This window comes from Perca flavescens, chromosome 22 (assembly GCF_004354835.1).
Source record: "Perca flavescens isolate YP-PL-M2 chromosome 22, PFLA_1.0, whole genome shotgun sequence".
NCBI lineage: Eukaryota > Metazoa > Chordata > Actinopteri > Perciformes > Percidae > Perca > Perca flavescens.
The window spans coordinates 27,584,366-27,597,433 of NC_041352.1; the positions used below are offsets into that span (position 1 = coordinate 27,584,366).

The window sequence follows — 13,068 nt, forward strand, 5'->3', positions numbered from 1 at the left end:
GTGTGTGTGTCTGTGTGTGTGTGTGTGTGTCTATATGTAAGTGTGTTTGTGTGTCTGTGTGTGTGTGTGTGTGTGTGTGTCTATGTGTGTGTGTGTGTGTGTGTGTGTGTGTGTGTGTATATGTATGTGTGTGTGTGTGTGTCTCAGTATGTGTGTGTGTGTGTGTGTGTGTGTGTGTGTGTGTGTGTGTGTGTGTATATCAACACCATTTGGCCTCCATTGACTTACATTACCTTGTGATTGTGTGTTAATTGACGCCGTAGCGAGTAGTATGAAAGGGAGAAAATCTGCGTAGGGAGGTTGGTCGGGGGGGAGGATGGGTCAAACAACACAGGACTTTCACCCAGGAGACCGGGGATCAGGTCCTGTGTGTCACGTTTCCTAAACTCAACCGTAGCTTTCACCGATAACACGCCAAGTGGCGTGTATGTTTACGCCCGCTGTATACATCGTAGACATTAGAGGGTGACACGGGAATCAATTATCGCTCCCATCCCATCCCACCTAAATACTCCCGTCACATCCCCATCACGGGACTGCCCCCCAAAATAATCATGTCCTGCAAATTCCCGAGAGAAAGACTCACGAATCCCGTCCCGCTCCCGTTTGGTTCCCTATGTTGTCTAAAGATATCAGACTCTGTGTGTGTGTGTGTGTGTGTGTGTGTGTGTGTGTGTGTGTGTGTGTGTGTGTGTGTGTGTGTGTGTGTGTGTGTGTGTGTGTGTGTGTGTGTGTGTGTGTGTGTGTGTGTGTGTGTGTACAGCTGTGCTGATGTTGTTGTGTGAATGCAGCGCTGCAGAGCTGTGTGTCTCTCCCTGCTGGGGGGGTTAGGTAGTGACCATTTAGCGAGACTCCCGCGGGTCACTGTATTCCCGACCAACAAACGTATCGGGAGTTGTAAGTGGTTCTCTTCTCTAAAACCAAATGTCTCGCAATCTTTGGGCGCACTCACTGCATTGCAGCCTCATATCTTAATTTAATCTCCGGCTCCGTCCCGCCCGCTCCCGGTGATTTCTATGCTTGATCCGTCCCGAACACGTTACCGACAGTGAAATGTTCACCCTCTAGTAGACATACACGCGGATATCTCATAATGCGTAGAGATAACACGCCACTTGGCTTAAGGAAGTCACCGTGTATGTTTACGTGAAGTCATGATGTCATGTTGGTGTGAGAGAGAGAAAGAGTGACATCATCTTAAAAATGCATTGAACTCTTTTTAATGCTGTAAGATTAATCTAATCATAATCACAATGTCACTGTGTGTGAATAACTAACCTCATAAACTGTGTGATTTAAGGAAACTAAAAGGTGAGCTGTGTGCGTCTCACTCAGTGTCCACTCCAGTCTCCACGTTGTAACAGCCTTCACTTTACCCACAGTAGAAACAACAGAAGAAGACACTGGGTCTTAAGAAGCTTGGTGTTCTTCACTCTTTACCAACAGGTTGGACAAAGTCTATTTTGTAACTTAATCAATAGTTCTTTTATTACACCCATCCTTAATGTGGCATATACAATGTATTATTTTAATTAGGGACAGCAGCGAAGGCCCTATTGAAACTGAAGGAATTAATGGGCCTCATTCACCAATATCTTCCTAAGTTTTCTCTTAAATATGTTCTTAAGAAGGTTTCTAAGAAAAGTCTACGTCGGATTCATGACGTGTTCTTAAACAGCAGATTTGTTCGCACCTGTGTTCTTAGGATTGATGAATCCCACGTCTTCCTAACTGAAAGCGCGTGCCAGTTGTTCCTAATTAGCATAAAAAACGCAACCAAAAATTCCCATATAAGGACATGACACTTCCTGTGCACCTCCTGGGAGACAGGTTTTCAGAGATTGTCGGAGCCGCGGTAGAGGAAGTACTGAATCTCAGTACTTATATAAAAGTACAAATAACAAGAGACCTATTTACTTTAGTAAAAGTAGAAGGTGTCCACTACTACAAACAAGGCCTGGCTTTTAAAAAAAGTTCCTATCCTAACCAGCATAAAACGGAAATACTGATCAACTGATCAAAACTGATCAGGAAATGTAACTGAACATTGTAGAAATGTAGTGGAGTAGAAAGTATAGATAATTGCTGCAACATGTAACAAAGTAAAAGTCAAAAGTAGGCTATGCACTATTGAGTCTACTTACGTAAAGTACAGATACGTGAAAAATGTACTTAAGTACAGTTAGGACGTATTTGTACTTTGTTACATTCTACCACTGCATTTTGGCCCTATAAATAGCGATCAATCACCAAATAACGCAGGATTTAATCAGTTTAATTCCTGATGTAAATTGCAGTGTTAGTGTTTTTTTTGCATAATATGATTTCTTTTTCAACAAATGACCAGAAATATCGCATCAAGTCTGGTGAAAATTTACGTATTTTAAGGGATTCGCGAAGAGGCGCACAAAAATGGCTCGCTAGCGCCCCCTAGAAAGTTAAGAAAATTGAGCCCCTGCAGTGCGTTTAACGTAGACTCACGAAACTTGGTAGACATATGTAACATGTCAAGATGTACGAAAAACTTCATTAGAGCCATACCCTAAACCCAACAGGAAGTCCGCCATTTCGAATTAAATGTTTGAAATTAGTGCGATTTTGGCCATTTCCACGTTGTACTTTAACGAACTCCTCCTAGAGATTTCATCCGATCAACTTCAAACTCGGTCTGAGCCATCTTAAGATGTTAAAGATGAAAAGTTGTTAAAAGAAAAACTTTTCGTCATAGGGCGTGGCCGTGGCGGGGCGGCCATTTTGTGCGTTTCGCTGCCAAAACAGGAAGTGGGTGTAACTCGAGTGTACGTTGTCCAACTGGCTCAAAACTTTTCAGGATTCATAAGAGACCAACCCTGAGGACAAATAAAGGCCGATATTTACTTAAATTCATAGCGCCCCCTAGTGGCAACAGGAAGTAGGCTTAAAAGTCAAGGTGCTATACTTTAACAAACTCCTCCTAGAGATTTCATCCGATGGACTTCAAACTTGGTCTGTACCATCCCAACACCTTAACGATGAAAAGTTATTAAAAGAAAAACTTTTCATCAGACGGTGTGGGTGTGGCGTGGCGGCCATTTTGAGTGTTTAGCGATGAACAAAGAAGTTGTTGTAACTTGAGTGTACGTTGTCGTATCTGCCCGAAATTTCTCCCGATGGACAAGGGTCCAGGCCTGAGGACACCTACAGGCCAAAACTGACTTTTGGTCATAGCGCCTCCCCTGGCAACATGAAATGCGCCTTATATGACAAACATCATCCGATTTACATGAAACTCAGAATGTGTGGTCTACATGTGATACTGAGCCACCCCCTATAATATGACCACGCCCACTTACTCAGGCCACGCCCCCTTTCATAACATTTGAACCGCTTAAGGTAAAGTCTTGTGTGAGGTGTCATTGAACTCAGCAGAGTTCCTTCTTCATTGGTGATGGTTTGACCCGCCCCCTATGCTTAAGCCACGCCCCTTTCTTAACATTTGAACCGTTTAAGGTAAACCCTTGTGTGAGGTATCAATGAACTCAGCAGAGACTTCCTTCTTCATTGGTGATGGTTTGGCCCGCCCCCTATGTTGAACGCCCCCTTTAATAAATGCTGACCCATCTAAGGTAGAGTCTTGTGTGAGATATCATTGAACTCAGCACAGACTTCCCTTTTAATTGGTCATGGTTTGACCTGCCCCCTAAGCTTTAGCCACGCCCCTTTCATAACATTTGTACCGTTTAAGGTATACCCTTGTGTGAGGTGTCATTGAACTCAACACAGACTTCCTTCTTCATCGGTGAAGGTTTGACCCGACCCCTAAGCTTAAGCCACGCCCCTTTTAACAGCTAATGAACTGTATTTTAACAGCTAATTGATTGTATGACGTAGAGTCTTGTGTGAGGTATCGTTGAACTCAGCAGAGAGTTCCTTATTCATTGGTGATTGTTTGGCCAGCCCCCTAAGCTTTAGACAAGCCCCCTTTCACAGCTAATGAAATGTATGATGTAGAGTCTTGTGTGAGGTATCGTTGAACTCGGCAGGGAGTTCCCTTTTTATTGGTGATTATTTGCGGTGTCTGAGTGCCGCTTAAATGCACGGTCACAAGGAGCGGCGTCCGCCGGTAACCCTGATGCACGCCAAGGCGCGAGGGCCCGTCCATCGCTGCTCGCAGCTTTAATTATTTTCTGTTTTTCTACAGTATGTGTTAAATAAATCAAATGAAAAATAGATGTTCATTTTGTAAGATTGTTTTTTCATTATTATTTTTTATGAATTTCATGTATTTATATTTACATTTTATTCAAATGTTTAAGTTGAGAAAAACTTCCTTTTAGGAAGAAAACTGGGACAGACCCAGGCTCTTGGTAGGAGGTGTCTGAAGGTGCTGGTTGGGAGTGTGATGAACAATGGCAATAATAGTCACAATAAAGATAATGGAACTGTTACTACAAATAGTAGTGGTAGTAGTTCATGGTGTAGCAGGGCACTGCAGGGCATTACAGGGTAATCAATGAGCTTTTCCCTAAAATGAGTAAAGACTTTGTCATTGTGTTATTATGGATCATCATAATATCAGTCCTCTTATTCTGTCACATTTCCTCTTTCTTTCTTTAGCCCTTTCATTACCATTCTCTACCTTTTCACTAGATCCATCTGAATTTATTATGATTTTGTGTGTTTTGATTTGCAGTTCTTCACAATGTTTCCTTTGCTGCATAACAACTCTCCGCCTGAACTGTATGTATTTTTATAATAGAAAAAAATGGAAGTCAGCCAGAAATCATTGAGGGGGAACGTATCCAGACTGTGTCACATTTTAAATATTTTGGAATAATTGTGGACTCACAGCTGTCCTTTAGGAAAACATGTGTGTAAAACTGTCACATTTAATTTAAAGAAATTTAGATTTAATAGAAATCAGCCGCAAAACTTTTCATGCACTCAATTAATTTTTAGTCATATCATACTGTAACACAAGCTGGTCACAAGCTGTAAAAAACATCACTTGCTCCACTGCAAACTCTTCATAAACAAAAACTCAAGGCATTGGACAAAAAGCCATCAAGTTATCATCATTGGAACATAATCCAAAGACAATCTCATGACCTTTGCCAGTTTTGTGTTTCTTGCTGATGTTAGTCTAGTCTATAAAGTAATCAATGATCTGGCCCCTCCACCATTAAATGAGTTTGTGTCACTGTGTTCAGGCTCTGGGAGGAGAACTAGGACGACCAACAGAGGTTACTGTGCAGTACAGAACAGATCTACTGAGTCGGGCAGATCAGTCTTCTCTGTTAGAGACACAAAGTATTATAACTCAGTACCAAGAGAGATCAGAGAATGGAACTACTTTGATGGTTTTAAATTAAAGATGAAATTATGGTTGAAATCAACCCAATCATGCTCCCATCAATCATCAACCCAAACAGACCATCTTTATGTAGTGAAGTCCTGTTGTAGTGGTCTCTAAATGTTGGGATTTTATCGTTGGTTCTATTGTTGTGAAATTGTATTGTTGCTGTTATCTTCATGTTGTTGTTCTTATTGTCAAAGTAGTGTTTTTGTGTTGTGGTTTTTGTTGTTGTAGTGGGCGAATTTTAAAACGGTGGAATTTGATTGTCTTTACTACAGTGTTAGCATTTTTTCTGCCCAGGGACTACAGATGAAAATTAGCTTATAGCTAATTATGGTACTGCTAAGGACCTGTGCAATGTCCCTGTCAAATAAATAAAATAAAAAAATAAAATAAAATAAACTGTTATTGATATCCAAGAGCTGTTTAACAGAAACACAAATATTAAAATCCGTTGTTTTTGGGTGTGATTAAGAACAGTCTCATGCATGATATATAATGTAAATGTGTATAAAGTGTGTATCTTTACTCTAATACTGATGTCTTCAACTTTACATTGATTTATTGTGTTGATAATCACATCTGGACTTACCGAGCCTTTCTGCAGTTCCTCACAGCTGGAATCAGTCTCAGTTTTCCCTCCTGTGATGTGTTGTACTGACGCAGGTTCAACTCATCCAGAACCTCCTCTGACATCTGCAGCATGTAGGACAGAGCTGAGCAGTGGATCACAGAGAGTTTCTTCTCTGATCTGTTCTTTGACTTCAGGAACTCTTGGATCTCCTGATGGACTGAGTGGTCGTTCATCTCCGTCAGACAGTGGAAGATGTTGATGCTTCTGTCAGGAGACATTTTGGTCTTCTTCTCCTTCAGGTTGTTGATGGCTCTCTGGATGATTTCTGGACTGTTGTCTGTCTGACCCAGCAGGCCTCCTAAGAGTCTCTGGTTGGTCTCCAGAGAGAGGCCATGAAGGAAGCGGACAAACAGGTCCAGGTGGCCATTTTTACTCCTCAGGGATTTCTCCATGGTTTTCTTCAGGAAGACATCCAGAAATGAATCAACATAGCAGTCTTTCCCCAGGAAGTCCTCCAGTACCTGTGTGTTCCTGTTGGTGTAACAGTGGAACAGGTAGACTGCAGCCAGAAACTCCTGAACACTCAGATGAACGAAGCAGTAGACTGTTTTCTGGAAGATCACACTCTCTCTTTTGAAGATCTCTGAACAAACTCCTGAGTACAGCGAGGCCTCTGTGACATCCAGACCACAGCGCCCAGGTCTTTTTGGTAGAACATGATGTTTCCTTTCTCCAGCTGTTCAAACGCCAGCCTCCCCAGCTTCAGAAGAACTTCCCTGTCAGCCTCCGTCAGCTCCTGTGGACTCGTCTCATGTCCCTCAGCATACTTGAGCTTCTTCCTCTTTGTCTGAACCAGCAGGAAGTGTGAGTACATGTCAGTCAGGGTCTTGGGCAGCTCTCCTCTCTGGTCTGTAGTCAACATGTGGTCCAGAACTGTAGCAGTGATCCAGCAGAAGACTGGGATCAGACACATGATGTGGAGGCTCCTGGAGGTCTTGATGTGGGAGATGATTCTGCTGGACAGCTCTTCATCACTGACTCTCTTCCTGAAGTACTCCTCCTTCTGGTCATCAGTGAAGCCTCGTACTTCTGTTACCCTGTCAACACACACAGGAGGGATCTGATTGGCTGCTGCAGGTCGGGAAGTTATCCAGGCGAGAGCCGAGGGAAGCAGCTTCCCTGGATGAGGTTTGTCAACAGCACGTTGACTGATGACTTCTGTGTGACATCAGAAACAGCCTCATTGTTGTTGAAATCCAGGTAAAGTCTGCTTTCATCCAGGCCATCAAAGATGAAGAGAAGTTTAGAGCCAGCGAGCTGCTCTGCTGGGACCTCCTGTAATGTTGGATGGAAAACACGGAGCAGCTCCAGAAGACTGTACTGCTCATCTTTGATCAAGTTCAGCTCCCTGAAGGAAAGAGGAATCACCAGATCCACATCTTGGTTTTCCAAACCCTCGGCCCAGTCCAGACAGAACTTCTGCACTGAGAAGGTTTTTCCAACACCAGCGACGCCCGATCATCATAACGACTCTGATGTGTTTCTGTTGGTCAGGTAAGGCTTTAAAGATGTCTCTGCACTTGACTGGAGAGTCATGGAGGGTCTCCTTCTTGGAAGCTGTCTCGAGCTGCCTCACCTCATGTTGGGTATTAACTTCTTCACTCAGTTCATCTGTGATGTAGACCTCAGTGAAGATCCTGTTGAGGAGGGTTCCACTTCCTGTTTGATCAGCTCCTTCATTCACACGTTCATATGTCCCCTTCACACTGATCTTATGTTTATGTTTAACAACGTACACTGTAAGGAAATACAAAAGTCTATTTATTAATAGTGTTATTTTCAGTCTCCAAACAACAATGATAACAATAAAAAGGATTGAAAACGGAGGACACAAGAAGAATCCTGTTTTGAGACATGAAGACATCAGCAGACAGATGGACAGTCTTACTTGTTCTGGATCTTTCTCCACACTGGGGACAGCAGGAGTCTCCTGATGAAGCAGACTGGTCCCAGTATGAGGTGATGCACTGTCTGCAGAACCAGAGTCCACAGCTGGTAGAGACTGGATCCTTCAGGACGTCCTGACACAAAGCACAGCAGGACGGCTGTTCCTCCTCACAAACATCACTCCTCTTCCTCTTTCTGTCAACACATTTATTTTTAAAATCATTGTTGAAATATCAAAACTTGACCAAAACTGTCTCAAAGCTCAGAGAACAGTAACAGTGTTGTTACTGTTCTGTTTGAATTCAGTCTGTAATGAAAATGTTCCTTTTATCTAAACTCTCCTGCTTTCATAAACACTGATAAATGCTTTTCCTCTCAGACTGTCTTATTAAACATTTAGAGATCTGTCTGTAGTTTGTTTATTAAAACAAACTCGATACGTCCTGCAGCTCCTTCACAGTAACAGTACTTCCTTAATGGGAAATCCAGCCGATTTGTACCTGAATCTTCATCGCTTGATGTCACCAAGTACTGTCGATAGGAAAAGAAAAAGAAGTAGGTGACAGTACAAACTATGAATTCAAACGGTTTCTTGACAATGTCTGAGTTGAAAACGCATCTCGTTGTCACGTGAGGGGCCACGTTCATGTTGCACAGAAATATTAATTGCATTTTGTGTCTGTTAAGAGGCACAAAGGCACTCTTTAGAACATGCCCCCACAACTGTCACTTTAGCTAACTGGGAGCTCTGGCCATTAGCTGCAGCAACTCCAGTTTGCTAGCGCCAATGTTCTTTTTCCTATCGAGAGTACTCGGTGATATCTAGTGATCAAGATTCAGGTAAAAGGGGTCTGAGGGTCCAGGTTCTTTACTGAAGTCTGCATGTTCTGGCATCGACCAATCACTCTTCATAGACTGACAGACAGATACTACAGACTCTGCTCTACGTCTCTTGTTCTGGACTCTGCAAACACCAAAGGTTTTTATTAATGTTACTTTAATCCTGATATTATTTTTTTAAGGCCAATTACAAAGCACTAAACACACAAACTGCTGCCTATAATTAAAAAAGTGTTCAAAGTTTGTATCCGTTGTCTTAGTGGAAAATTTAATATACAAACACAAAATCAATAGAAAACAGCAGAGGAATCTGAAAATGAGTGATATAAATGAGTTGGTATCAGTTCTCTTACTTTATGTCTGAGGGTCCAGGTTCTTTACTGAAGTATGGAGGTTCTGACCTTTGGACCAATCACTCTTCATAGACTGACAGCCAGATACTACAGACTCTGCTCTACGTCTCTTGTTCTGGACTCTGCAAACACCAAAATGTTTTTATTAATGTTAGTTTAATCCTGATATTATTTTTTTTAAGGCCAATTACAAAGCGCTAAACACACAAACTGCTGCCAATAATGAAAAAAGTGTTCAAAGTTTGTATCCGTTGTCTTAGTGGAAAATTTAATATACAAACACAAAATCAATAGAAAACAGCAGAGGAATCTGAAAATGAGTGATATAAATGAGTTGGTATCAGTTCTCTTACGTTATGTCTGAGGGTCCAGGTTCTCTACTGAAGTATGGAGGTTCTGGCATCGACCAATCACTCTTCATAGACTGACAGCCAGATACTACAGACTCTGCTCTACGTCTCTTGTTCTGGACTCTGCAAACACCAAAATGTTTTTATTAATGTTAGTTTAATCCTGATATTATTTTTTTTAAGGCCAATTACAAAGCGCTAAACACACAAACTGCTGCCAATAATTAAAAAGTGTTCAAAGTTTGTATCCGTTGTCTTAGTGGAAAATTTAATATACAAACACAAAATCAATAGAAAACAGCAGAGGGAACTGAAAATGAGTGATATAAATGAGTTGGTATCAGTTCTCTTACGTTATGTCTGAGGGTCCAGGTTCTCTACTGAAGTATGGAGGTTCTGGCATCGACCAATCACTCTTCATAGACTGACAGCCAGATACTACAGACTCTGCTCTCCGTCTCTTGTTCTTTACTCTGCAAACACCAAAAGGTTTTTATTAATGTTACTTCAATCCTGATATTATCTTTTTTTAAAGCTAATTATGGAGCACTAAACACACAAACTGCTGCCAATAATTAAAAAGTATTCAAAGTTTATATCCGTTGTCTTAGTGGAAAATTTAATATACAAACACAAAATCAATAGAAAACAGCAGAGGAATCTGAAAATGAGTGATATAAATGAGTTGGTATCAGTTCTCTTACGTTATGTCTGAGGGTCCAGGTTCTCTACTGAAGTATGGAGGTTCTGGCATCGACCAATCACTCTTCATAGACTGACAGCCAGATACTACAGACTCTGCTCTCCGTCTCTTGTTCTTTACTCTGCAAACACCAAAAGGTTTTTATTAATGTTACTTCAATCCTGATATTATCTTTTTTTAAAGCTAATTATGGAGCACTAAACACACAAACTGCTGCCAATAATTAAAAAGTATTCAAAGTTTATATCCGTTGTCTTAGTGGAAAATTTAATATACAAACACAAAATCAATAGAAAACAGCAGAGGAATCTGAAAATGAGTGATATAAATGAGTTGGTATCAGTTCTCTTACGTTATGTCTGAGGGTCCAGGTTCTCTACTGAAGTCTGGAGGTTCTAAGGACCAACTCTTCATAGACTGACAGCCAGATACTACAGACTCTGCTCTACGTCTCTTGTTCTTTACTCTGCAAACACCAAGAGGTTTTTATTTGTATTGCTTGAATCTTTAAATTCTCTTCTTTTAAAGTATGAAGCTATGAACGCACAAACTACTGCTACTGTCAATAATTAGGATTACAAATGTATAATAGTCCTTTTAGATTGGCTACTCAGCATCTGATCACAGCCGGTGTGGTAAGGACACTACCCAGACAGAAGCAGAGTATGACGGCGTACCCTGACAGTACCTAGGTAAGGACTACTAGCCAGTCAGAAGCAGAGTATGAGGGCCTGACAGTACCTAGGTAAGGACTACTAGCCAGTCAGAAGGAGAGTATGAGGGCCTGACAGTACCTAGGTAAGGACTACTAGCCAGTCAGAAGCAGAGTATGAGGGTCCTGACAGTACCTAGGTAAGGACTACTAGCCAGTCAGAAGCAGAGTATGAGGGCGTGCCCTGACAGTACCTAGGTAAGGACTACTAGCCAGTCAGAAGCAGAGTATGAGGGCATGTCCTGACAGTACCTAGGTAAGGACTACTAGCCAGTCAGAAGCAGAGTATGAGGGAGGGCCCTGACAGTACCTAGGTAAGGACTACTAGCCAGTCAGAAGCAGAGTATGAGGGAGGGCCCTGACAGTACCTAGGTAAGGACTACTAGCCAGTCAGAAGCAGAGTATGAGGGAGGGCCCTGACAGTACCTAGGTAAGGACTACTAGCCAGTCAGAAGCCTACATCATCAAAATTGTCCATTCATTTATAATAATATTGTAATATTTAAATTATATAATAATAGTAATATTAATAAATAATAATATGATACAACAATGATATAATTATTATAATAATAATTTATAATATCCATGAGAAGGTTTCATGAAGAGGCATGGCCAGCAGTCCATTTTCTTTGTGACAGCACTTCCAGTCAGCCAGCTAACTTTGTCATACCACGAGAGCTGAACAGACCTGCTACTTTGTCCTATCTTTTACACTAAATCAATCTTAAGTGTTGATCTAACCCTGCTGTTTAATTCTAAGTTTCTCCTCGTAAGGAAGACTTTCAAATGGCTTTACCAAAATCAGGTGGACAATATTAGCATTGTTTGCCATCGTGGTGCCGTTTGCTAGCTGGCTAGTTCACCTCTACAACACTAGCCTAGCCTATGAATAAATGAATGAACAAACGATCTAACAAAACAATTTTAAACTCTAAGGAGGAAATGTGGGAATTAGCTTTAACTGAAACAAGGAATTTGGTGTATAATTATATTAATTGTATGATGAAAATTGGCTAGCAAAAAAAAAACAGTCAGTTATATTTCATCAGTCTTTGTCATCATTTCTGACTTTTTATTTAGTTTTTATTTAGTTTTCATCCGTGAAAACGGTTTGTTGACTAATATTTTCGTCATAGTCTTAAATCAACGAAATTAACACTGCGTATCAGGGTGTAGCAGGGCACTGCAGAGCATAGCAGGGCAGGACCACTGCGACAGCAGCAACCATGATTTAAGTGCCCCCCTAATCCAATGTGTAGCTCAACATTACTATGTCCTAATCAATGAGCTTTTCCTTAAAATGAGTAAAGACTTTGTCATTGTGTTGTTATAGATCATCAAAATATCAGCCCTCTTATTCTGTCACATTTCCTCTTCCTCCGGCCCTGTCATTACCATTCTCTACCTGTTCACCAGATTCATCTGAATTTATTATGATTGTCTGGGTTTTGATTTGCAATTCTTCTCAATGTCTCCTGTGCTGCATTACAACTCTCCGCCTGAACTGCATGTATTTTTATAATAGAAAAAATTGAAGTCAGCCAGAAATCATTGTTGAGGGGGAACCTATCAAGACTGTGTCACATTTTAAATATTTGTGAATAATTGTGGACACACAGCTGTCCTTTAGGAAAACACGTGAAACAGGTGTGTAAAACAGTCAAATTTAATTTAAGGAACTTAAGATATATTAGAAATCAGCTCCCCTTACATGCAGCAAAATGTTTTATGCAATCAATGATTTTTTCACTCATATCATACTGTATCACAAGCTGTAAAAAACATCACTCAAGGCATTGGACAAAAAGCCATCAAGTTATCATCATTGTAACATAATCCAAAAACATAATCTCATGACATTTGACAGTTTTGTGTTTCTTGCTGATGTTAGTCTAGTCTATAAAGTAATCAATGATCTGGCCCCTCCACCATTAAATGAGTTTGTGTCACTGTGTTCAGGCTCTGGGAGGAGAACTAGGACGATCAACAGAGGTGACTGTGCAGTACAGAATAGATCTACTGAGTTTGGCTGATCAGTCTTCTCTGTTAGAGACACAAAGTATTATAACTCAGTACCAAGAGAGATCAGAAAATGGAACAACTTTGATGGTTTTAAATTAAAGTTGAAATCATCGCTGAAATCAACTCAATCATGCTCCCATCAATCATAAACCCAAACAGCCAATCTTTTTGTAGTGAAGTCCTGTTGTAGTGGGGTCTAAATGTTGGGATTTTATTGTTGGTTCTGTTG

General features: G+C 40.9%; 3 protein-coding genes across 5 annotated transcripts in view; 2 read left to right on the forward strand and 1 right to left on the reverse strand.

Moving 5' to 3' along the window:
* LOC114548890 (uncharacterized) overlaps positions 1–13,068 on the reverse strand; it is a 590,132-nt gene that overhangs the window by 468,407 nt on the left and 108,657 nt on the right. Inside the window, 3 exon segments of the mRNA XM_028568901.1 lie at positions 9,403–9,522; positions 9,753–9,872; positions 10,104–10,143. Coding sequence (XP_028424702.1) covers positions 9,403–9,522; positions 9,753–9,872; positions 10,104–10,143 — 280 coding nt within the window.
* Positions 1–13,068, forward strand: part of LOC114548895 (NACHT, LRR and PYD domains-containing protein 3-like) — an 802,603-nt gene that overhangs the window by 353,392 nt on the left and 436,143 nt on the right. The window lies entirely within an intron of this gene.
* LOC114548893 (NACHT, LRR and PYD domains-containing protein 12-like) overlaps positions 1–13,068 on the forward strand; it is a 594,283-nt gene that overhangs the window by 105,281 nt on the left and 475,934 nt on the right. The window lies entirely within an intron of this gene.